This window comes from Genypterus blacodes, unplaced genomic scaffold (assembly GCF_046128005.1).
Source record: "Genypterus blacodes isolate CSIRO-AG114 ecotype Tasmania unplaced genomic scaffold, CSIRO-AGI_Gbla_v1 ptg000003l_1, whole genome shotgun sequence".
Classification (NCBI taxonomy): domain Eukaryota; kingdom Metazoa; phylum Chordata; class Actinopteri; order Ophidiiformes; family Ophidiidae; genus Genypterus; species Genypterus blacodes.
Genome location: NW_027466817.1, coordinates 2,473,745 through 2,499,201, shown reverse-complemented (window position 1 = coordinate 2,499,201; position 25,457 = coordinate 2,473,745). Strand labels below are relative to the sequence as shown.

The following is a 25,457-nucleotide window of genomic DNA, read 5'->3' as shown; positions in this document are numbered from 1 at the left end:
GAGCAGACGAGAAACCATGGAGCGCAACAAGACGCGCTGGAGAGGTTCCACTAGGCGACGGGGAAAAGTCAGTTTGTGAGCTGTCCGTAAATCACCTTCAGCTGCAGCGGCCTGATTTTCATTTGCCAACAACTCGCTGATTGAAGAGGAGAGAAAAGCTATTGGAGTGGACACCAGCAACCAAGGAACGACAGGAAAATACGATTAAAAAACACTCAAAAAGGAGAAGCGGGATGCGCGCTGGATGGAAATGCTCTTATTTCTCACACACTTACTAAATTATTATCTTGCGCTGTCATTTGGGTCACGTCTCTGTTGAGCGCTGAGTGGAAAAAAAAGAAGAAGAATCAGACAGCTTTGATGTCTGAAGACATTTCACGGAACATTTACTTTTCTTCAAGGAAACTGTGAGCGAAGCTGAGGTTTTGTAAAGAGAGCGGAACAGTTACGAACCATGGTGAAGTTTCACAACTCGGACCTATGGATAGCCTGGATGGTCCTGTTCTGCATGGACGGTAAGTTTGTGATCCCACTCGCACCAGCACGCACATGGTACATCAAATAATAACAATAATGATACAAAAAATAACTCAAATTAGTAAAAAATAAAATTAACAAGATATATAAACATGACGACAGTAATGATAATCATAATCATAATCATATCGCAATGTTTTTGGACCAAGATGACAAACTAAAAGTACCGACTACAGCTGACTTCCGCCTGAACCCCAATAATCATTACGCCCCCCCTTGACTAAAAGTGTTGACAGTGCTCATCCAATTTACGAACAGGTTTTACGCACCAGGCACTAAATTGTTCTAGTTTGTTCAAACCGTGAACGAGCCACCGAACAACACTAAAACGTGGCACAATTGTGAGTGAGTGTAAGTGTGTGTGTGTGTGTGTGTGTGTGTGTGTTTTGAAATAGAAACGGAGCAGACGGTGGAAGGTTGCGCCGGTAATCCATCCGATTAACGAAAGCATGGTGACCAGGAGGCGCAGGAAAGGCTGGAGAGACGGGAGCGCATAGCCCCGAAGCAAAACTACATATGTAACATATCTGTGGGGATACTATTGTGTGTGTGTATATGTGTGTGTGTGTGTGCAGTATATGAAGTATGTGTGAGTTTACGTTGTGTATTCTATCTTAGTTTTTCGTAAATATTGCACAATTCCCCTCTAGTATTCAAGTTAAAAGAAACTAATCCCATGTGTTAAACGCCCTTTTTAAATATTATATTAAGAAGTTCAATCAAAGAACCTGTTTTGAGGTCAAATCATCAAATAGTTTCTGCTCTTCTGCTTAGTTTGACTGTAATCATTTCTAAAATTCGTATACTTTTTCTTCTGGAATAGAACAAAAACCAAGTGTGTTTGGCAATCAAATCCCAACTGAGCCTCATGCCGGGACACAAACATGTCCGCTGAACCATGAGACACACACACACACACACACACACACACACACACACACACACACACACACACACACACACACCACTCCTGACGCTTTAATTGAAGTGTTGAACAGGACATTTATGTGAGATTGAGTCTGTCTTTCTATTGCCAAGACGTTTCACTCCACTGCCTTTTTACTTAGCTGGAGTTCCTTCTGCGGCGAGGGGCTATGATGTCACCTTCACTCAGGGTTAAGGCCCTTAGACTGATGACGCAACCAAAAGACAATTGAAAGAAGGAGTCTATTGTTTTCATTCTCCTATTTCTACACAAGCACACCTCCATTAAACTCAAAAGAAGCAAAGTTAGATTAATCAAAAGTGCTTTTATTTGTCTTTAAAATTTGCGGCCAAGTCTTCTTCAGAGCTCAACTTGCTTCTGTGTGTTAGTCCAGCATTTCTTCCCTCTCGCCGGTTGTTGCTATAAATAAATACTGATGCAGCAAAGTCAGTATTGATTGTGGTCGCTTGTTTTGGCTGAATGTATCGACCTCCACTTTTGGCATGTCAGACATTGTCACTAACATTGATGCCGTCGGTTCATTACAGCAGATGCCCGGCCTGTCTTCGCTTATGATTACGCAACAGAGTCTTAAATCACGGGAGTTGTACCTCTCAACGCTTTGCACCTGTTCGTCATTTCTCATTGGCTGTCAGGTCATCTCATATTTAATACATCAGTGTCTCGGCGTTGACGTGCACAAGGGAGTTGAGTTGAAAGAGAAAATGAAGACTGAGCAAGATTTTGAAGAGGAAAGAGATATTTAAAGTGATTTGTAGATGCATCAGTTCATATCCGGTTCGTCTCCTCTCCTCTCCTCTCCTCCAGTCAGCATCAGTTTGAGGACACGCCACGTCCTTCTTCACGCCATTAATCCTCCCAGGTTACACATAAATATTGTATCCGTCCTTCTCAATTAGCAATGGGGCATCTTACAGGAAAAGGAGAGTCGGTGTGTGTTTGAAGTCTCAGAAAGTTGAAAAGAACATTTTCGACATTAGAATACGGGGGAAAGGAGCTCCATACTAATGAAGTTGCCGGTTTAGTCTTTGTCAGAACCAAGCTCCCCCCCCGGCAATACCAACAGAGCTGCGCTGCCGATGCCCCAATTTAACGATTTACCCAGAACAGCCCTCCAGGGTGAGGAAGGGACCCGTCCTGCGCTCCAATCAATCCAGCAAATTAAATTCATGTTGAGGTTGGTGGCCCTGAACTTTTCAACCACTGCGCCAGTGCTTGTCTGCATAATACATCTTATAGAACGTTTCACATTTGCATTAAGTGAAATTTTGTCAGGATTCACCCAGGCAGGCTCATATCTCTGCCCCCGTCCCACCACTGTGTTTTGGATATGTGGAGTCCGATGAGGAAGGGTGGAGGAATTCAAAAGAAAAAACAATATGGAACGTTTCTCAGGCTCATTGAGATTCAGGACGTTGACGTTTGCATCAAAGCTGGGTTCTTAATCCACTTTCTCCACTTGTGCTTGGGGCAAATTGCATTGCGTGCCGGGTGTGTGTGGCCTTCAGCGTTTCGCAGTCACTCTGCAACTCAAATGCGACATAGGCTGCAGGTTTTGACTGCTTTACTGCTTCTGCGCGCTCTTCAAAGTCGCTTTCTTTTGCTTTTCAGTCGGTCGTTGCAGATAATGAGAGACAAAGCGAAGAATGTGACAACAGCGAGATTGCCAAGAGGTCAAGAGAGCGTCGTAGCTCAGTGAGCCGTTTCAACACACACACACACACACACACCAAGTTTCTGTAACCAACGGTGATCTGACTCACACAGGAAACTTTTTAATGAAGTGCAACTAGAATGCCTCACCACGATCAAAAATCCTCCACTTTGCGATAATTTTATCTGGCAAATTGATGCATAAGTATCGTTTTCTCCTCCTCTTTCCGCCTGCTGCTAAAAAGGAGCAGCTGGAACGAGAAGGTTGAGCAGATGGATGTTTCCACCTCGATTATTCTCCTCCCTAAAAATAGCTTTGCAAAAAAAAAGAGAAAAAAATTGAAAGACCGTCGAGACCGCTCGCGAAATCCTATGTGTGTGTGTGTGTGTGTGTGTGTGTATGTTTGAGTGACAGAGGTGGGAGATGGAACTTCAGAGGACGGAGGGCTCAGAAGATGGACTGCGGTGGATGGCGGCGTCCTGGGGATGCAAATTAATAAATGATGGGTCAGATTCGGTCCCACGGTCTCTTAAGCACACGTTCAACTAGGCCCCCCAAAAGAGTGTGTGTGTGTACTGTACAGGCTGCACGGCAGACGGCCAAACATCTGGGGTAAACATCTGATGTGGTCAGTTCACAGAGGGTTGTGCGATTGGGGATTTGCAGCTTTGAGGTTTTGGGGCTAGATGTTACCTTTTAATCACAGCGGCAGATGATCATTAATGTAGCGGAGCAGGTGGAGGGAGACGATGCTGGAATCTGATTCGTTTTGGGGGGGGAAGTTATGGCGTCACGTGTTCCGACTGAAGCTGAGCCTGAGTCGCTTTGAATTCTGGGTCGTCCACCTTTTGAAATGAAGTGTGTTCATTTCTGATGCGTCGTCCTGCGTCGCTGCATTGTGGAGCAAAAGCAAGTGGATTTATTATGCTTGCGTCTTTTAACACAGGCACATAAATCAATGTGAGTATTGTTATTTATGCAGTGATGAAAATGAATCATAGCTGAGGTGTAACAGCCACCAGATTTGATCAGTTTGTACCTCAGCCACAGCTGGATCATTGTGTGTGTGTGTGTGTGTGTGTGTGTGTGTGTGTGTACCTGCACACAGTCACCTTATCTGGATAAAGTGATCGCAGTGTTAGATGATAGAAGCTGAACTTTGTGCTTTGATATGAGACGATTTGTCGACGATTTTGACTACAAAACACGATTCCAGTTTGCACAATCCCCGAATCTGTAACATTCAGTTACGTGTTGAAACATTTAGATCACGTAAACAACTTCTTCTAGCTTGATTTTTCTTTCTAAAGTGTGTTTGGGTGTGTGTGTGGCTGCGTGCTTTGAGCCCAGGGTTTATGCATATTTCAAGCAAAGGTCTTCTTCATGTTGTGGCACCCTGATGTTCCTCTGATTTAACAGCAGCAGTTATTTGCTTTGCTGGCACTGAGGCTTTGACATGGAACTTCACAGTCCTCACACACACACACACGCACACACACACACACACACACATATATCACATCTGTTCTTATTTGGTGTGTTTTCTTCTTAAACCAATGATGTGTACATTAGACATTTTTGATTGTTTTGAAAAAATGTAATATGCTGAATATCCTTCCAACTCTCTCCAGTTTCCAACTCTGTGTCACAACAACACTCCAATTGTTTACTACTGCACAGAAATCTGTTGTTTACTACATATTGTTTGTATGAATAAAACATCAGTTGAATAGATATGAATTGCATTTCAGTCATATTCCACCGAAGAAACTATTAGAAGAACACGAAGGATGCTAATATGGCTGGTATGGGTCTTTGAACACATCGTGAGAGAAAGCAGCTAACTACTGAGAAGAGAAGAGAAGAAATAGCTCTTATAATCATGTGCTATAATTGGGTTGGAATTGTTTTATTTGTCATAAGAAAGATGATCGACAATGATGCCCCCCTGGATCCAGACGGGCACCAAAATGAGTCCTTCCCTTATCGACTCCGCCATGATTGAGCCACTCAACTGTGGCAGCCAATTATAGCCAAATGGTCAGAAATCACACAAAATTAAAGGTACAATTTTCATCTGGTTTAATTCAAGAACTGTAGGAGGGTGATAGAAACAATTCAAACTGGACAAAATAGGCATGGACTCTTTGGATGTGTGAGTGCGGTTAGACTCAAGGAATCCAGGGATATTGATTGTATCACACAGAAGTGGTGATCACAGCAACGCAATGAGGACGGCAAATTAGTGGATTCCTTCCTGGATTCCAACCTGACCACCAAGTGAGATCCATCAGCTTTTTGTTTTTGGAGGTATGACTCAGACTGACACATACACAGACAGAGGTAATAGATCAAGCAAAGCTATTAGTGTAAGACAGTCCGTAGTCACAAACTGGGGTGTGTGACATTGGTCATTTTCTAATAATAACTATTGTCAAATCTTTACACATAAATAGATGAGTTTGAGTTTTGAGTATAAATCAGAGTTATCCATCTTTTCGTCCTTACCCTCTCACTGACTTTTCTCTTAAACAAGCCCTTCTGCAGAATTAAGTCAGTGTGCGTGTGTGTGTGCGTGTGTGTGTGCGTGTGTGTGTGATATATTGCAGCTCTCAGTCAGTGTCTGCTGGAGGCTCGTTATTACAGAGAATCATTGTAAGCCTTTATGATGTCAGATCAATGGCTAAGGTAATGTTCCTGTGCTCCCCTTATCCCACAACGGTGTATGAACCAGGTAGTGTGTGTTTGTGTGTGTACATGTGTGCAAATAAATTACACTGGGTCGCAGAGAATGGAGATTTCCCTGGGTTGTAATCGTCCTCATTAGTGTGACCAACCAATCACAGAGCGAGGAGGTTTGATCTCCAGGTCCCAGGCTGTTAGGTTCCACTAGACAAGATTCAGTGAGGTCATTGATAAGATTCAGTCTGTTTATGTGTTCAGTCTTTGCTGTAGCCAGTGAATATGTGAGAAGCCTTAAATGTGTTTTAAAAATAGACTCACTCTTATTGCACAGTGACATAGTTTTGATGTATTTTTCATTTTTACATTAGCTGAACTTTCCTATATTCAATTCCATGCCGCACTGTTTACAGAATTGTATCAAAGCTTTTTATAGCTTTGTCGCTGTGTGTGTCGTTAGATTCTGGAAAAAAGGGTTTTTACAACAAAAGAAAACATAAACAAGCTGAGAGAGCATAATAGCATTATATTATTATGAGACAACTTTCTTGTTATCTGGGGTAAACAATAAAAAAGAAAAGAAAAAGGCTGACATTGCGCTTTCTGCTTCTGTGTCCAAGTACATTTCTTGAAAGCAAATATTTGGATTGTAAATGATTCTGATGCAGAGGAAATCTCATCCATCCGTCTTCCTGCACTCACACAAAACACAACAAGAGAATCAAACGCCATGACAGACAGCTGCATGGAACGTTGAAACGGGAAATCCAGAGGAAATTGGAGTTTTTACATGGCTGACACGAGTCCTGGAGCGATGACTATTCATAGGTATTGTCACTGCCGTCCCCAGAGCGCTGTGGCCTTACATCGCTAATTTGAAATTGATTGTTAATTGATCCACTCAGCAACCAAATGACCTCACAGCACTTGATAAACCCAGCTGGTGAACCCCGCCAGTCGGAGAAATTCAACATCCTGTGATCTGCACTTGATGGCACAATGAGTGTTTTTTTTCCCTGACAGGGCCTCTAAAAATACAACAGCGGATAATTTCACATTTTGAAAGAAAAGTGCGGTTTTGAAACCTGTCGTCGTGCATGACGGCTTCGTCTCTGTGTTTCTGTAATGGTTACTGTCACTTCTAAGCGCTTGCAGAACGAGCGCTGGCGGAAATGACTTCAATGCCTTTGACTTTTAAAAGCTTGTGGAGTTCAGAGGTCTCACGCATGACGGAGGACAAAATAGAGAAGCAGTCAGCTGTTGGAAGCTCCTACAACACTTCATGATGTACTTTAATGTTCTGTGCGTCTTTGTCTTTGTGGAAATTTCTGCCATCGTCATTTCCACCCCTCCATCATTAAAGCCCTTAGAAATGTTGACACCTCACTTTTCAAGATGTATTAGATGAATTAAAGTCGAATACACTCTGCTTCCTGTGTTGACGCCACTGTTAATGGAGTGAAAATGCAGAACACTGAGGAGGGAATACAGGGAGGCAAAGTGAAAGGAGGACAGATTCTCCTGCATTAAATATGCTTCAGGCTTTTCACCTCCATAGGTAATTCATAAACTCATTTTTGCTGTTTTACATGTTTCCTTTGTTTCTTCTCTTTCTTCTGTTCTTGGCGTCTCTGCTCAAAATCTCCCTAATCAGCAGCGTCAAAATCGTTACTTAGTGTAATGATTAGACAATTGCAACTAATAACCACTATTATAATAACATCCGTGTCCATATTTGCTTTCAATTTAAAGGTTAGATTCACAAGTTCAATGCTTCAATTCCGGAATACTGGGGGAATATTGTACAAAAACAAACATTTGAAGCAAAACCTTGATGTGATTCAGGTGCAAGTGGTGCTTTAGTGCCCCCTATAGGTCATATACCATAAAATTTGAGAGGGTTTCTGCTGCAACGGTCTTGAAATGGGCAAAAAGCAAATATAGAACGAGAAAAATCTGAGAATATTAAATAAGATCTGAGAGACTGTTTGCTAAATTAGTTGTGGCTGTGCAGTTACCAGTTAACAAGCAAGCAAGCAAACAAGACAGGCAGTTTCCTTCACAGGGGTCCAGCCATGATGAATGTGTGTGTGGTGCAGCTAACACCATGAAGCCCATAGTAGTAAGCGGCGGGTCAGGACTGCACATGTATAAACCATGACAGCGTTCCCGCCTGGTTAGTGAGGGCAGCACAATGAGACGTCCCCCCCCCCCCCCAGGAGCAGAGAGGCTAACTCGGGGTGGTGACACACTTTCCCTCGCAGCAAATGTGTGTTAACTGCCTGAATCGCTCCCTGCAGGAAACGGCTGCGAAGCCCTTCTTCTTCTCCCACAGCTTCATTATCAGTCCCTCCTTTGTACGCTGCCCCGGAGCTTCTCTCACTTCTGCCATTGCTACTGCTATTGTTCGTCTGCATTCTCTCTCTTTCTCTCTCTCTCACTCTCGCTCTCAGGCATCAATCTGAGAGACTTTTGTGAACACACATCCAACATCTCTCTCTCTCTTCCCCTCCTAACTTCCCCTTTTTCTGTGTCTCTCTCCCTTTAGATTTCTCCCTGCGCTTCCATCTCCGTTTCTGCCATTTACTTCACTTCCATCATCTCTTTGTGTTCCAATTCCCCTCTCTCCCCTCATCCGCTTTGACTTGATATTTTTCTTTATCTGTGACAATCTTTCGCAGTTCTTTTCGCTGTCCTCCCACACACTCGCTAGACACACCAACAAATGGCTTTCCAGGGATGAGGCCGAGACTGGAAAGTGGTGCCCGTCCTTGTAGACAACAAATGGGCATTGAAGAGGGGGGGGGAGAGAGAGAGAGAGAGAGAGAGAGAGAGAAGAGAGAGAGAGAGAGAGAGAGAGAGAGAGAGAGAGAGAGAGAGAGAGAGAGAGAGAGAGAGAAGAGAGAGAGAGAGAGAGAGAGAGAGAGAGAGAGAGAGAGAGAGAGAGAGAGAGAGAGAGAGAGAGAGAGAGAGAGAGAGAGAGAGAGAGAGAGAGAGAGAGAGAGACCATCTGTGCATTGTTACAGCAGACTGAACCTTAACATTGTCACTGTCATATCACATAGGACAGGAGGGGGCACAGGTGGTACTCTGACAAACAGGGGAACACACACACACACACACACACACACACACACACACACACTCTTGTACACTCACTGTGCAGCACAAACACTATATGCATACACTGTTATTTATCTATGTGTGCATAAATACATATAATTATAGGTATAATTGTTATTTACTCTCATTTGAACACATTTGCGTTGCCTTTTGGAAGCTATACAGTGGGTGAGATGGATGTCGGGTGTGTGAGAGGTACAGGAGATGTAACTGTGCAATGTGCAAATGTGCAATTTGTTTGGCATGTGTGAAACTTGTGTGTGTGGAATCACAGTGACTGGAAAAGTTTCCCAAAAAGGATACTTTAAATTTGTGTCACACCACTGTCGTTCCCCACCAGTCCACCAGCTGTCACCACAGAGTGTCCTGCCTCTGCCCCATCACCTGAGCTACACACCTGTTTCCACACACACACACACACCCCAATGTCCCCCAGATGTTACCAGGTCATCTCAGCAGTCTTGTGCATGTTCTTGTCTTCTTTTTTTGTCATCTAACTGGAGTCCGAATTGGCGTCATCTCCTTTCTCGCTCATTGACCTTTAGCCCACAGAAACTTTGTATCTACCTGACAACGTGTTGACAAAAGCCAAGTGAAAACAAGAAAGGCACTTCTTCAATTTTTCCAGACGGACTTAAACTTCACCACGTGGGCGGTGTTCCTTTAGCAGCAATATAAGAGCGGTGGATATCAGGGGGGCACCATATGCTGCGTTGCCCCCTCACCTCTTAATCCATGACTGTAGTATCTTATCTGTTCAACCTCCCTGAAAGCCTGTAGAGTATGAGGGTGGGGGCAGGGAAACACTGTCCATTAGACACACACACACACACACACACACACACACACACACACACACACACACACACACACACACACACACACACACACACACACACACACACACACTCTCTCTCTTTCTCTCTTTCTCTCTTTCTCTCTCTCTCTCTCTCTCTCTCTCTCTCTCTCTCTCTCTCACACACACACACACAAAGCATAAGAATGCACGGACACACATACTTACACACATACATATGAACACTATGACCCTTCACCTCAACATCCCACAGGCATTAAAACACCAGGATATTACATGGGCTTAGAGTGACTGTTAATGCTGCATGGTTGTGTGGTCACAGACCCTAACTGTGTGTGTGTGTGTGTGTGCTTGTAGTCTACTATACAACCCTTTTATATTGTACATTTGAGCTCTTAAAGGGTCTTTAAACAAGTGTTAGACAATAATGGACTGCCCACATTACACACCACAAATACAGAAAAATCAATTCAGAAACTACTAAATGCTTTGGAGGAATTAGTTACATTTGTAGTGGTGTGATAGTGTGTTTGTGTTTGTTACAGCGAAGGAAAGCGCCGACAACACCCAGCAATGCCGGGACTCTGACAGACAATTGAACTTGAACTTGTTTCCGTTTGACACACACAGTCACACTCACTCCACTACTGATTATGTTCGGCCTATTCGATGTGGTCTGTGACCTCACCCAGATCCGTTTGGTGAAATTTTGTATACTGAAACCGAGGCAGATCTTCAGTTAAACGCCATAACGTTTCCTCCATACTGCTTCATCCTATCATCAAACTTTCTTATTTCCCTCCCTCTGTCAAATCTCTGCTGCTGACCACTGATCCTCTCTCAGCGTGCTGGCTGAGAGGTGATGTGTGTGTATAGAACAATGTGTAAACTCTTGAGCCAAGGCCCAAATCATTAGGCTTTGCTCCAGATTATGACTGTCAATTGGTGTGTGACCCTGGTTTATAGATTATAGATAGATTTGGATTTATTTCAATTGGTTCACTGAGACACCAGCAGAATGTGACACACACCATACACGTCACACACACACACACACACACACACACACACACACACACACACACACACACACACACACACACACACACACACACGCAAGCGTACTTTGTGTTGTATTTGTTAAGCATACCTTGTCGCAAAACGTCAAAATTAAGGTTTTTAGGTTAATTTAGTTCATCACAAACCTATGTTTTTGGGATTTGACTGCCTGGTAGAGCTGCGATGTGAACCTGCCCTTGCAGAGCTCTTTTCCAAACCAAGGTAAAGGAAGGAAATGTGTCTCATTTGAAATACGCCGCACTTGTATTAAAAGATTTTCACAGCTTTAATGTGGCGAGGTGAAGCTGATTTCAGCGATACGGAACTGGGGTGGAAAAATGCTCAGCTGCTTGTTCATTTCCTCTTGATTCCTGTGACAGCCTGTGATTGGAAGGCATGACGGGTATACCAGGGATGCTGAGATTAGATCAACATGACTGTGTGCACTTGTTTATTTCGGAAGCAGCAGCCCCACTAAAATATGTTGCTGTTATAATTGCTGAAGTTTCTTGGAATGGTAGTTTGTCGTAGTTTTACAGGTTTGCACTGCTGGTAGAGTGATAGCCCGAGAAATAGAGTAATACGTGATTGACCCCATGTTTAACAACTAAATTCTGGTCTTAGCAACAGCCAAATTTAAGCCAGTAATGAAAGTGGACAAATAGTTCAAATATTTCTAAAAAACAGAAGCTTTTGAGTTATATTCTCAGTTTGCAATGAGACATTTGCTAGAGTCAACTATGCTACATCAACTGTTGTGGCAATTTCTATTAATCAAAGTGGTCCAGACAGAGTCAAACTTGCAGTTGGGTTAGTTTATTGAGTCTCAATACACAGATCATACAGAGAGCAGGGCTGTCTGCAGGAGAGTGCCCCGAAATGTGAGTGTGTCATGTTTTTGTCTGTTTTTTAGTGGGTGTGTTTGATTGTGTGATACGTGAAATCAGTTGGGTCAGTCGGAAAGGGCAAAGGTGGGGGTCGACCTGCGTCAATGTCTGGCCTAAAGAGGAAGTGTGTATCTTATGAAGAAGGGTGAGTCGAATGATCTGATCAGGGATTCAGTTGGAAGTGTGTGAGTCGTTAGTAAGATAAATGTGAAAGTTGTTGTTCAGAAGATGTCTTGTGACATTCCGAGCAAGTGACAGGTCCACGAGTGTATCCAGTACATTTCTATTAGTGTATGAAGCAAAACAACAGTTAATATAGTATTTTTCCATTACACAACCAAACCAAGTATTAACAAATGCTAAATTAGGAGGTAAGGTTGTTTATCATCAACTCTGCTGTGAGCGTGTAATGCTTCATTGAGAGTGAAGAAACTTTTAAATGAGTATCTTCTTTTATTTTTTAGGAAGGTGAGTTTCTCTGTAATTATGGAGGACAAGTGGATCTCTGTTCTGTCTTTTCTCAAACCAAAAGAGCAGTGCTGTGTGAAAGTATAAAGAGTTTGCATCTTAGATAACAATTCAAATTGATGGGAAATTGCCAGGATTGAACGACACTGTTGGGCTGTTGGGCTTCAGACCTGCTGCTCCCACAAACAAAGTCTCCTGTTGTTATTTTGTTGTTGACTGCACCTACACACACACACATACACACACACACACACACACACACACACACACGGATCTACACAATGTCAAACAACCCAATTAAGTACCATCTAGTCAATTGGGGCAATTATCCCAGAGACTATTAAGTCGTTTTCTCCCTGTGCACTTTCACAACTGTAATTATGGCAAAGCAACAATAAAGTGCAATTACAGGGCGCTGCTGTTGCTCCGAGGTGATGTCAGTAAAGATGGAGAAAGGGTGCTGAGCGATATAGAGAGATTCTCGAACGCCACATTAGATTCAGATAGGTAGGTGCGAGATGGCGATATAAAAATGGGCGAGTTTAGAGAGAGAACGGGACAGAGTATCCTCAAAGGAACCTGGGGGATCTGTGAGTCTCAGTCTTCATAAACATATCTCATAATCAATGGCTGAATATCAAGTGATCCATCTTCTCTGGCCAGTAAACGCTTGACATTTTCCCTTTATTAAAGCTGTGAGATGAAATGTAGGGTTTTAACAATGACATGTCATGATCAATGACTGCATTGTTCAGGGCTGGAAGGTGCTTTATTAACACAGGCACATTGTCCAATTCCACAACGCTTCCTAGCATTTTAAAGGATGATCTGCCCCTTGAAATCTGGATCCCCGATGCCAGTTATGCGTCATCGTATCTTTTGAATGTTATAATTAAACAGAATTGGATGCGATGATGGTTTTGAGAGCTGTGGCTTTATTTCTATACTGTTGGGTGACGTGGGAGAATGCCGGTCGAGGGGAAAAACGGGAGCGATGTGTGTGTTGACTATATTAACTATGGAGCACAATGGAGAAATTGCTCTTTGTTAAAATGAGGATGAGTGTAGAATAGGAGGGCCCATTGAGACTGCCATCAGTGCACGGCACATCCTCACGAGATGCTATTCAACATTGTTATAATAAAACTCAGCTTAGATAAAAGCCCTATGAATACCGGTTGTGCGGCAGAGGCGAAGCAGCCGCTATGTAACGGATTACACTGCCACCGTGAACAGCGGGGGGAAAAAAAATGACTCCAGTTTTAATTAATCCCTGTTTAAATTAGGATGAAAAATTAATACCGCACATTTGCTGTGGAAGTGAGATGAGGCGTAAATGATACAGTGTTTTACAGCTATAGTTAGGAAAGCATCACAGGGTCGGGGATGGTGTGTGTGTGTGTGTGGGGGCGGAGTATCTCTGGAGGATCCCTGAACTGAGCGTGCGGGAAATAACTGAGATCAGTTGGAAGTAGGTGAAGGTAAAGGCGAAGAGGTCAAAGCGAAGCCGGCAGAGGATGCGTGCGTGGCTGAGAGAGCGAATCAGCCGAAAACCCAGGCTGATTTCACACCTGACTGAGCAATATACAGAGGTCTAAAGCTGAGGTCAGACATGAGAGCCGGGCAAAGTGGGGAGGGGGTCACGCAGGGGCGCGGTGAGAGGTCAACAGGCTGGGGGCTGGAGAAGAACTCGCTCGCACCGAAGACCTGAAGCTTCTGTGCCCTCCATGAAAACTGGTGCAAGACCCTTAGAGATGAGGATGAGGTGGAAGTAAAATGTACTGAGGTATCTAAAGTAAAAGTACTCCGCAAATGGACTTCTGTGTCATTATGTGTATTTTTTTACATTACAGTTGTTGAGACCTTGGAGCAAGTTCTGATGAAATGAAAAGAACTGATGTGAAAAAGAGGACTACAGAGAAAAAGGGGAAACTAATGAAGAGCTACACCTTTGATCCAACACCTTAAACCAGTAACACAACTTCAGACAAACGCTTTCCAGCAGTAGCTGTCATGCCTCAGTCAGTATGAAACAGGGCCTAAGTTCCTATCCACTTCTAATGAGGTAAGGAAACAGTAGAAGAGATTAGAAGAGATAAGAGAAGAAAGGCTGAGGTCTAGAGATAACACAGTGACGCTTGTTGACATGAAGGCCTCTCCTCTTTATCTCCTAATCATCTGTCCTAAATCCCCCGTCTCTTCAACCGTTTTGTACTCCCTCTACCCTTGCGGTCGTCCCTCAGTGTTGCGCTTCGTGTTCAGCGGGCATATAGTTCTCAAAGCCTCAAGTACTCAATTTCCCCCTCTGTTTCATTTCCTTTCTTCCTGTCCCCCCCCTCCCCTCCTCCCTCCCCTCCCTCGACGGCCTTTGGGAGCTGTGAATGAATATGAAAAGAATCCTTTATTTTTTTACAGTTCATTTGTGCTGCGTTCTCTCTTCCTCCCCTAGCCCGGTGGATACTCAGGTGGGCACGAGTATTAATAGATTTCCTCGTCCGTGACGTCAGTTGAAAATCACACATGCGCCTCTTAACGCTCAGATGGTGTTTTATGTGAGTTCGGCACATCACTCTCAGCGGTTATCAGTCACAGCTCCGATGCACTTGTCAGTAACGAAAGCAATCTCAATTTTTTCCCTCCTCTCGCCTGCATCTGTTAGACGTTATCATCCACTCACTCAGTCATTCTCGCTTGTTCTATCACTCTGTTTCTGTTTCTATCCTCCCTCTCTGTTCCCCAAATCATTCTGCTCTTTAACATGCTTGTCAGACTGTTTTTCACCTTCCCTTTCTCAAATTCCCTACATGTGTCCAACCTCTTCATTACCATCCCTCTCTCTTTCTCTCTCTCTCTCTCTCTCTCTCTCTCTCTCTCTCTCTCGCTCTCTCTCTCTCTCTCTCGCTCTCTGTATACTCTCCCTGAAAGCTTTGTGGGGTCCGAAATGCTAAATGCCAGTCTGTCTCTGCCAGGCGCCCGCTTAGTGCCGGTCGCCTTGGTGATGAGACCGGGCGATCGGGCCGTTCTGTGCCAGACACTGAGCGTTTTGTGATGATGGCCTGCGCGTTTGTGTGAGAATGTGTGTCATGGGTACATTACATTTGTGGCTGTCTGTGTATTTATGTATACTGTATGTAAGGGAGACGGGGAGAGAGGGAGACAAGGGGTTGAACGGGGGGACATGTATTCACTGGCTCATTATCATGTGAATGTTTTATGTTTCCTGTCACTGTGCCTCGGCCAAACAAGGGGCCCCCTTGTTTTCGCTGCCAGGGCTCGAGCCCCAAAGCGGCCAGGCCTCAGCGTGGTGTAGTTCTGTGCTGGCGCAATTGGACAGGAGTTTAGCTCCACACACACATCTTGTTTCAGTCCATCTGTGCTGACATCCCAGGTCGAGGATATCAACAGCCGGCAAGGAGTCAGTCACTTGGAAGGGACTGGCAGACTGATGGAGTGATTCCAGTGACTGGTGGTGGTTTTGCCTTACGCAGTGGTTTGTTCACTTTTATAAAAGAATAATCGGAAAAAATAATACATTTGGATGTGCAACACAGAAAGAATAAGTGAAACACAATGCAGTAGTTTGAGGAAATTACATCATAATCGTTGTCTTCACCACGTCGCTTTGCCAGGGCAGTTTTCTGGCGTTTGGCATGTGTCATCAGTCACGTTGCACCATTAGGTAACAGACAGAGGTGTAGAGAGGCCAGATGGCTGAGTTGCATGAGATTTTAACACTTTAACCTCCTATAGCTTTGTGTGTGAGCATGTGTGTGTGTTTGTGTATGTGATCTAGTCTGGATTGTCGCTTTGAGTATTGTTCAATCTTGTGATTTGTATCTTATTTTTATTCTCTAAGTAGGGAAAAGGTTTTTTTTGTTCCTTACAGCAGTAATAATATTGTGTTTGCTGTAATTAAAATCCCAAGAGCTTTTAGACACACAGGTGGAAGAGACCCTAATTTAAACCTGCATTCTTTGGGGAACCAACAAGCAAATGGCCTTTGCCGTCTTCATCATCATTTGCTCACTAATAGTCTTCAACAGGGTTGGTGTTGCATGGTTCTCCAGCTGTTATTGATCTGTCTGACAGAGACTAATACTCTGGTACAGCCTGTTGCCTGTGCTCTCAGTGCTCACTGGGACCAATTTAGGGACCTGGATAGCCCAGGGGTCTCACACTTACTGTGTGGTTTACCGCAGGAGCCCCTGTGGCCTTACACACACGACGTCTTCAATCTGTCTGTGTCCGTGTCTTTGTCTGCGTTCATGCCTGTGTGTGTGTACGTGCATGAATGTTGAGCTGTAAAATCTGTGAGCTGTGGAATGCATTTTAAGTGTAAATGGCTCAGTGGATATGAGTTATGATGCATGTTTGTCTGAACACTTTATGTACACGGCAGTTACCTGCAAATGGCTGCTCTCATATGTGGGGTAAGGCCTCATGTATTATGAAGGCCACCAGTTATTAACTGGGGTATGAACTCAGGTTGAGCTGGGCTGCTGCTGGGGTTGATAGGGAGACACCCTTTAGGAATTGCTACAATAAAGGCCAAACCATTTGAGGCAATTTGTTTTTACCTGTTTATTTATTTAACCTTCAGGTATACAGGATAACTCCAACATCTGGGCTGTACTACAAAGGGAATACAGACCTCATCAGGCTTAATCTGTACCACAATGCTGATAATCAACCACTTTGTTAATACCGGCCTTCTTAATGCGGTGACATGTGCGTTTCATAAAAAGGAAGTTGTCTATTGGAACAAGATGGAATGGTCATGTGCTGCATATTTCACAACAGAGGAGTAAATGATTAAATTACAGGCATATGATATGATTGATACAACACTGTTCCCTGGTAAGCTTACTCTGTTTTGATTGGTCAGCTGTGTTAGGCCTTCATTAGGTGTTGGCTGAACGTTTGCAGGCCTCATACTTAGTGGTTGGTATGTGCAGTAAGTGACGTAAACATGTCACAGAAGAAAATATAGTGGAATTTAGATCATTTAAACAATCTGGCAGACCACCAAGGGGCTTTTTACAAGTGCCATAGTTAGATAAACACTATTAAAAAAAAAAATCCCATCACTTTTTGGTTCCTGACATGGAAACTTAATAAGGGCTGATAGAAGGAGAACACTGATCTTGCTACTTCTTCTTCCAGAATAGAAGTGAAACGACCTCGCGAGAAAAGCATATGTGCATCCTCCAAGTTGGCGCCACCAGTTTCCTGCTCTTATATGTCTGTGCCAGATTGAAGAATTTGCCGCCCCAATGGCTCTTATTTCCTTCACACTTATTCCAATCAAAACACATCACGTGGTTCAAAGACAGAAGGCTCGGTAATATGAACTGTAGGTGTGAGTGTAAGCATGTTTAAAACAAACACAGAGGAAAGAGTGGTTGTGTGTGTTTGCATCGGTCAAATGTTTCATTGTCACTTCTTGATTATCTCTCTTCTCCTCACTGAGTGTCTCTCTGTGCATGTGTGTGGTTTTACATCTCTTTTATCTGGGCTCATTGGACAACTCCGCCAAGGGTTCATATAGTTCACACACGGGTTTAATTGACCTCGAGAGACGTTTCGCTCTTCAGTGATAATGAATGTCTGTATTATATTAACACCCATTACTCCGCGATAGCCATAGATTTGAGATTTTGGACACTAGAGTTCTGAGGTGGCTCATTATTTAAAAAATCACACATTAGGACCTAGTTATCCCACAAGTTGTAATATTTTTGATGACTCTTATAGATGTAGTGTGAGACACAGAATGGAAGCAACATAACAGTGCGGTTTGTTACTCACAAAGCTCAAACTTGGTCGAAGTGATGAGCCTGGGATAAACCCATTACATTTAGGTGGTTATTCCAGGATTCCAGGATTTTGTTTTTTGGGTGGGGGGGGGGGGGGGGGGGGGGTGTATTTTTGTCAATATGTAATAATAAACAAATCTTCATCAATGCAAACTCCACACAGAAACACCCAAGCTGGATATGAAGCTGTAACCTTTTGACTGTGAAGCAAGTGCACTGTCCCTTGAGTCACTTTGACATTTCAGGACCAACAAATCACAATTTGACTGTTTCTACAAGCTACGCCTATAAACCAGTGCACTTCCAGTTAAGTGAATTAGTCGAGGAGGGTACATTTAATCCCTGTCTCTTTGGCCTTGGAGGAGGTATGTGCTCTAATGACTGTTCCCGAAGTAATATCCACAACTGACACGTACAAAATGACTCATAATGACGAATTATACAAATTATGCTACTGTGAGTAATCACTCTACCCCATTTTCTTCTGGAAATTTGTTATCTCCAAAACAGAGCTCTTTGTTTGTTTTATTCACATGCATATACATTATATATGAGCATTATTAAAAGGTTTGATCATCAATGATTAATCGTCTTTGTGCTGTAATGTAGGTTAGGGCCCAAGAGGCTACCCAGCTGGAACATAAAACAAACAAATCATTCTCTATAAAGGAAAACATCTTTTAACACATTCTCCACTGTGGCTCGCATTGTAATGACCTGAGTTCCCTCTAACGGAGAGAGCTGACAATGAAAAACGATCACTGTTATAAAGTCGTGAGAGGTTTTTGGTACTTGCGTTTAATTTAATTTTTCAGCGTTCTCAAGGACAGAGCGTGTGTTTTTGTTGAAGTGAACACAAACACACTCCACTCCAGTCCTACACAATCAAACACACATACTAATGATGTTCCCCTGAAACAAACAACTTGATTAAGACTCAGGAGGGGAGAGAATCAGGTGTGAACACCGTGGGTCATGAAATCATGTGTGAACGTACGCCAGTGTTTTTTTTGTTTAAAGGTGCAATTTGTGCGGATATAAGAACGGCTCCGCCTCCTGCGGGAGATGATTTGATGTTATCTCCAGCGTCGTTTGTTCACTACCCATGATCCTCTTCGGGCTGAGCACGCAGGTTGGAGGAAATCAGTGTAGGTACAGTGTACCTGTGGGAGCCAATGCTTGTGTTTATTCTTGAAGCTTCATTTGCTCAGCTTATATTAAGCAGTTCCACTTCTCCTTAGAGGTTGTTTCCCACCAAAACAGGAGGAAAGCTGCAGACAAAAGGAATAACAGAAAAAAAACATGTTATCTGTAACTGAGTGAGCATTCACTTTGTCCTCCTTTGTCTACTCCACCTCATTTCACTTGACAAATATGGTACTTTCACTCCACTAGGTTTATCTAATGGCTGAGGTTAGAAAATAGTTTACAGATGGGAGACTTTGAAAGAGAAAAAGGGAGCTTTGAGAATTGTCTCTAGTCAAGATGAGCATGTAAGCCTTCAACTAAACTGAAAGCACAGAACTTTAGACTGCCGATCTTTGCTTAAACTCTCAAACGTGAGATACAAGATGATTCAAACTGTACCACTAATTATCATCATCGATAATCAGCTATGGGTTACAGTAGAAGGTTATTTCATGGATTTAGAGGCAAGGTCTTAGCAGTACTCTAAGACACTATTATCATTTCATTTCTTAAACTGTCATCCGCTCCCGTTTTCACATTTCCAATAATGTCTTGGGCTATGCATGCAGAACGAAAGGGGCCCTCGAAAGTTTTGTTTTATTGAAATCAGCGAGCTCTGAGAAGAATAGAGAGCAGGATGAAACCGTATCATTATAGCGCGGTAATCAGCATGGAGAGGGAGGAAGGAAGGAAGTCAGAATGAACTTGAAACTCTTTTCTACACTGTGACAGCCTCTTTACATAGATTCTCACAAATCACCTCAACCTTGATGACAAAGCAATCATGTGGCATCATCTTTGTGAATGTCTGTCTGTGTGTGTGTGTATTTATGCATGACTGCTCCTATTTGACCACATGACCAGTTTTGCAGTTTGTTGTTCCAACCAACAAATCTTGCAGAATTGTTAAAGCTGCATTTTTGTTATTTGTTTTGTGTAACTGGGAAACATCTGCTTACTCTCTTTATATTTATCCTCCAAATGCTAATGTTACAGCTTTTACCTCTACGCTTACAAACACCCCTGAAGCAGCCTAGAGCGGCAAATGAGCAGACAGTGATAGTGATGCTACCAACTACTAACATAGGTAAACACAGCCGCCGATGTTTGAACTGAGCACAAAGACACGGCGTCGCCAGACAAACAGCAAAAGGGCGATACTGTGTGAAAGGAAAACAGCGACGGAGAGTTTGTAATATATATGTCGGTAAGTGGGGGTGGGGGGGGGGGGGGTGTCTATAGCTGGGGTGGCTTAGTCTCCATGGAAACTGACATTCCCCTTGAAGGTGCTCGGCAGCCACCACCAATTGTTGAGCTTGGGTACTGGTGAGATTTTCTCAGCCAAGTGCCTCACAGGTTGAGACTAAACGCAACCTGCTCTTTATCACAAAACATGTTTATTTCCTGTATATCCATTGTGCTTTCCTCCAGACACTTTATATAACATCCCATTTTCAGTCGTGAAAGCATAGTTTGACATTTCTGCATCAATAGACGCAAAGTGCCACTTCCTGTTCTTCCTTTCTGGCCTATATGCAGTCGCCTCTGCGTCACTGTGATTCCTTAATAGACAGTAAGGGACAGTTTCTTTATATCTGATATATTGTCAGACCTGAGTGATCATCAGACCTTGTTGAGCAATAACCGACAAACGGTTCGCTCCCCTCCATCTCCAAGTGCAAAACACTGCCGTATGTGACTGGTTAGTGTGAGGGTGACGGCGTGGTGTTGATGGGACCCGTGAACGTCACCGGCTGAATGGGATCAGCGAGGCGAAACCCGGCCCACGTCGCCACCTCAAGCAGAAAATATGGAGGCTTATTACTCTGTGCTTGTTTTACCCCTGAATGCATCACGAAGCCCCATCATTGAAATGGATAACAGTCGGCTTGGAAATGAGATTGTAAGTGTGAGTTTACCAAAGGAAGCACAAGGAGGGTAATGGGTTTCCACCGAGTTGTTTGTATTGTCACATAGGAAGGTGTGTAATAGGATTTCCAATTGAACCAATGCATACCTGCTGTAGTCTTAGCTGGGTGATATACAGAATGTTATTTGTATTGATAACAAGAGATAGCAAGGGCTTAGTTGTGTGCAAATAAGCAAAAAATGCAATCATACAGTATATGAAATAGTGATACGCAACCTGGGTTCTCTAAATGACATTTGCGCCTGTGATGGATGTGTATATGTGTGTGTCAGTAACATTTGTAAAGCTTATTGGTATGCCGCAGCAGCTCCCGTTGTTTTTCCAGAGCTCCATTAACGCCAGGGTCAGCCTGTGTTCAGCTCAGGAGAATCAAAGTGTTTCAGACCTCGTCTCAGTCCAGCACAGATCGTAACTGCCAGTGTCTCTTCTTCTCACGACACTGTGAATGGACCTATAGTGCAGGATGATGAAGCAGTGTTTTGTATGAGAAGAAAAGTGATGTCCTGTTCGTGGTGAGGCACTTCTTAAGGCAGTGGAAAGGTTAACAATCGGGTGAAATCGGGATGAAAGGCCCAAGCTGGATATGAAGCTGTGACTTTTTTTTACTGCGCTGTGAGTCACTGTGTCATTTTAGGACCAAAATCTCACAATTTGACTACTTCTACAAGCTACGCCTATAAACCAGTGCAGCTGGACGACAGGGTGATGATATTGTGACATGTTTCTGTGTATATGCATATTTTATGTCCTTCTTATCACGGTGCTACGATTCACCAAGCATTCATCTAACACGCATCAAACACCCTGACTATGAAATGATAAGAACTCAATATACTGATACTGTCACACTGTCTTGAATTCTCCCATTCCTCACAGTCAAAGGTAAGCAGAAGATTCTCTGTATTCAGATGCTTGTTTGTACATTTACTATTGAAGCTGGGATGACACAACTAAAAGGTCTTTTTCCCTGCCTCAGACACACATGTCATATGCATAAATGATGTGCATTTCATTTTCTATTGATGATAATATTCAAAACACTTCCAGTGAAGAGAGCAGTAGCTGTAGCTTAGCAAAATGTCATGGATCAATCTGTAGCCGGCGCTGGACCCTGTGACAGAGCAGATCCTGTTATCAGACAGCAGATGCAGCGGGCATCTGTTCGCAGATGTACAAACCAACGAGATGTGACGACTTTCATGCTGCAGATACGAGGTGGTTAGTTCCATTTCACCAGCATCACACCGGAAAACCAATAATTTAGGGGGAAAAAGTCGTTTTGTGGCATTGGAGAGAAAAATGTTGTTTGGGGAAATTCACTACTGGCAGTGTTGGTGGGCGCTGCTTGGCACGGGGGGGCGTTAGATGCATTCATCTAATTTCCCAGTGAATACATTATTTACGACATATCAAATTTAAGATGCAGAGTATTTTCTGCCGTTCCCTCTATCGTATTTGAGCATCGCCAAACCTCTTAGCACAAAGCTGAAACAACAAACCATAACTTGGTACCATGAGAACGTGTCCTCCCACTTACATCTGTGACTTACTCACTAGGCTCTCATCCATAGTACCATTAAAACATAAGACATAAGGTGCTTTAATCACATTTTTATTGTTCTGGGGGATGCCGTTTAAACTTATAGCGTCGTAAAGCTTCCATACCGAGTGACAATAAGCTATTTCTAAAGGTTTCTCAAGGTTGAAAAGTGACCACATGCATACAAATACTGTTGTACAAATGAGTAAAGAGCTAAAACCCACCTACACTTATTGGAAGCAACACACAGGTGTTTTCACTTATGGTGCTGATGGCGTCTCCTTGACGATCTTGACGCCTGTGAGGTAACGACAACTTGCACTTTCATGATGCTACAAGACACAAGGAGGTGCTCCAATCAAATGCAACCACAGACTATGGCTGATTAATGGGAGTAATTGAAAACACCTGCGTGGGTGTGAAAAGGACTTTGATTAGAACAACCTGCTATGTGGCGAGTTTATCAGCCAAAACTCCCTCTCTCTCTCTCTCTCCCTCTCTCTCTCTCTCTCTCTCTCTCTCTCTCTCTCTGTGTTTTCGTAGTGGTTGGGCACAATTTCAGAATTTACACAGGTTGCTCAGGCAAGGAGATTAACTTTACTTCAATTTGACTGGCTTATTGGGTTCCACTCTTCCAGTTCTTGGAGAAAAAATGTAAATCTGCTCGTTTTAGGTTCATATTAGAATATTCAGTGGTGATGCATTCAGCTGTACGGAAATCAAATGATTGACGGCTTCAAAGTGTAATGACGACAGCGATGATGATGATGATAGTATTGGCAGCACATCCAGCGGCCATTTGATTTCATCTTCTTGGCAGAGGAAGAAGTAGTTTGTGTTGTTTTGCTCCCCACGTCCTACTGGGAGGTAGTGGATGTGACAGAATGCTGCCTGATCGATTTGGCACTAGACAAAGTCGCACCGGCTAAGGCGATGATGCAAAGTTTTGTGCTGGCTTGCAATCGGAATACTTGCGCGTTCAAGTGTCTGTGTTTGCATGTAAGGTCTGTCTGTGTTTTGTGTTCCAGACATATACAAATACCAGTGTGCTGTATGTGTGTGTGGTTTGGTAGATACGGATCCATGCCCAATAATTACACTCTGCTCAGTGCCGGGGAAGGATTTAATTAACTTTCCACTGCCAGTGTAGATAATTAATCAATAACACAAATGCTCACACACTCTCATATAACTCAATATGATCGGCATCCTAATACTAAATTTGACACCACAATCTACTAACAATTACTTGCTATTGCAGGAACATAACATATGAGTCCCACGTGACATGACTGAATAGGCAATTACAGTGGCGTTCTACGAAAGGTTGTCTAGTTCATCTGCCCCCAGAGACCCAAATTGGTGATTTTTATCATAAATGCATCATCAGTGCAGTCCAAAACTCTATATGCTCAGCCTTTTTATCAGTCACAACATTTTAGGGGTGGGGTGACACTAGGACAGGGGTGGCGAAAACGCGGCTCTTTGCCGGCTGACGTGGGCTCGAGAGCCGCAAGCGGGTCTTTGCCGGCTGACGTACGTAAACGCAAACTGACCCATCCCCCGTCAGACCGACTGATCGCGGAGCAAATGGACCTGCGTCTCATGTATTTTTGTTGTTGAACGCAGATTGCGCTCGATCACTTTTACTTGAATTGAATAAGCAATATGTTGGATTGTAAAACGGAGATTATCAATCAAAAGGTGGCTAGTTGTGGAATAATGCACTGCAAATCTTTGTTACATTTGTTTGTTTTCAAGCGAAGATGATTTAAGAAACTATTGAAATATTAATGATAACTTTGATATCTATTTTGGGGGCAATATTATTTATATTGCGTAATAAATATAATCGTTAGATGAATCGAGTAATCGAAAACAATTATCTGTAGATTAATCGTTAAAAAAATGATCGTCCTCCAACATTTAATATATTTTCTTCGTTTTTTTTGCAGGTTCAAGATTCGATCAACACACAGGAAAAGGTAAGAAGCCAATTTTCCTGCTCACTTCACTTCCTGCTTCTCCTCTACATGCATGGAGAGGCAGGATGATAAGCAATGCACTGGGTCTATGTGCAGCCGTGTGTATTAAGGTGATGTGTGGATGGATATAAGGCGTACTTGGGGAGATTTGTCCCTTTTTTTGCATTGCACACGCAAACAGAGAATTTGCACCCCAAACTTAGTTCAAACATGTGTGTTTGTATAAAATTGGCAACATTAGTGTCCTATCTGTGCATGTGTAAAATGTTCTAATGACTCAAAAAGATTTCTGACTTAACTGTTTTGATTAAAGACAGAAGCCTAATACAATATGAGCTGGTTGAGTCGGCAGGAAATATCAAATAACTATATGACATTATGTATCAAACGTTGAGGTATGGATCTCGTCCTGTCCTACTCACCTTGGCAGAATTTGCATACACATTTTGTTTTTTTGGGTGTTGTTTTATCGGGATGAGGATGTTGGGCCTCAAGCTACTTTCGTTCTATTCCTGGCAGATGGAGTCTGTAACGGTTTATGTCTGCGGCCTTCCCTCTGTAGATCCCAGAGTATTTTAGTCCAGAATAATCCCCACCATCTGCTGTCTCCTCTACTATGCTTTACCACTTGGTATCTGTATCACTTTAGTTTATTTCCTATTGCATTTCCTCTCGTTACTGTATCATTGCAATATCTATATTTATCCACAATCCCTCCCTGCTGCCTTCTTCATCATGATCCCGTCTGTTGCACTCCCATTCAACATCTCAATCTCTACCACTTTCTATCTCATTACGCCAGTCACTTCTAATACCTCTCTCAGA

At 43.1% G+C, this 25,457-nt stretch overlaps 1 protein-coding gene across 1 annotated transcript in view; it reads left to right on the top strand.

Moving 5' to 3' along the window:
• Window positions 1-25,457, top strand: part of igsf11 (immunoglobulin superfamily member 11) — an 80,710-nt gene continuing 55,253 nt past the window's right edge. Inside the window, exons 1-2 of the mRNA XM_076143187.1 lie at window positions 1-515; window positions 24,603-24,632. Of these exons, the coding sequence (XP_075999302.1) occupies window positions 455-515; window positions 24,603-24,632 (91 nt within the window). The 5' untranslated portion in view covers window positions 1-454. The remainder of the gene's footprint in view (window positions 516-24,602; window positions 24,633-25,457) is intronic.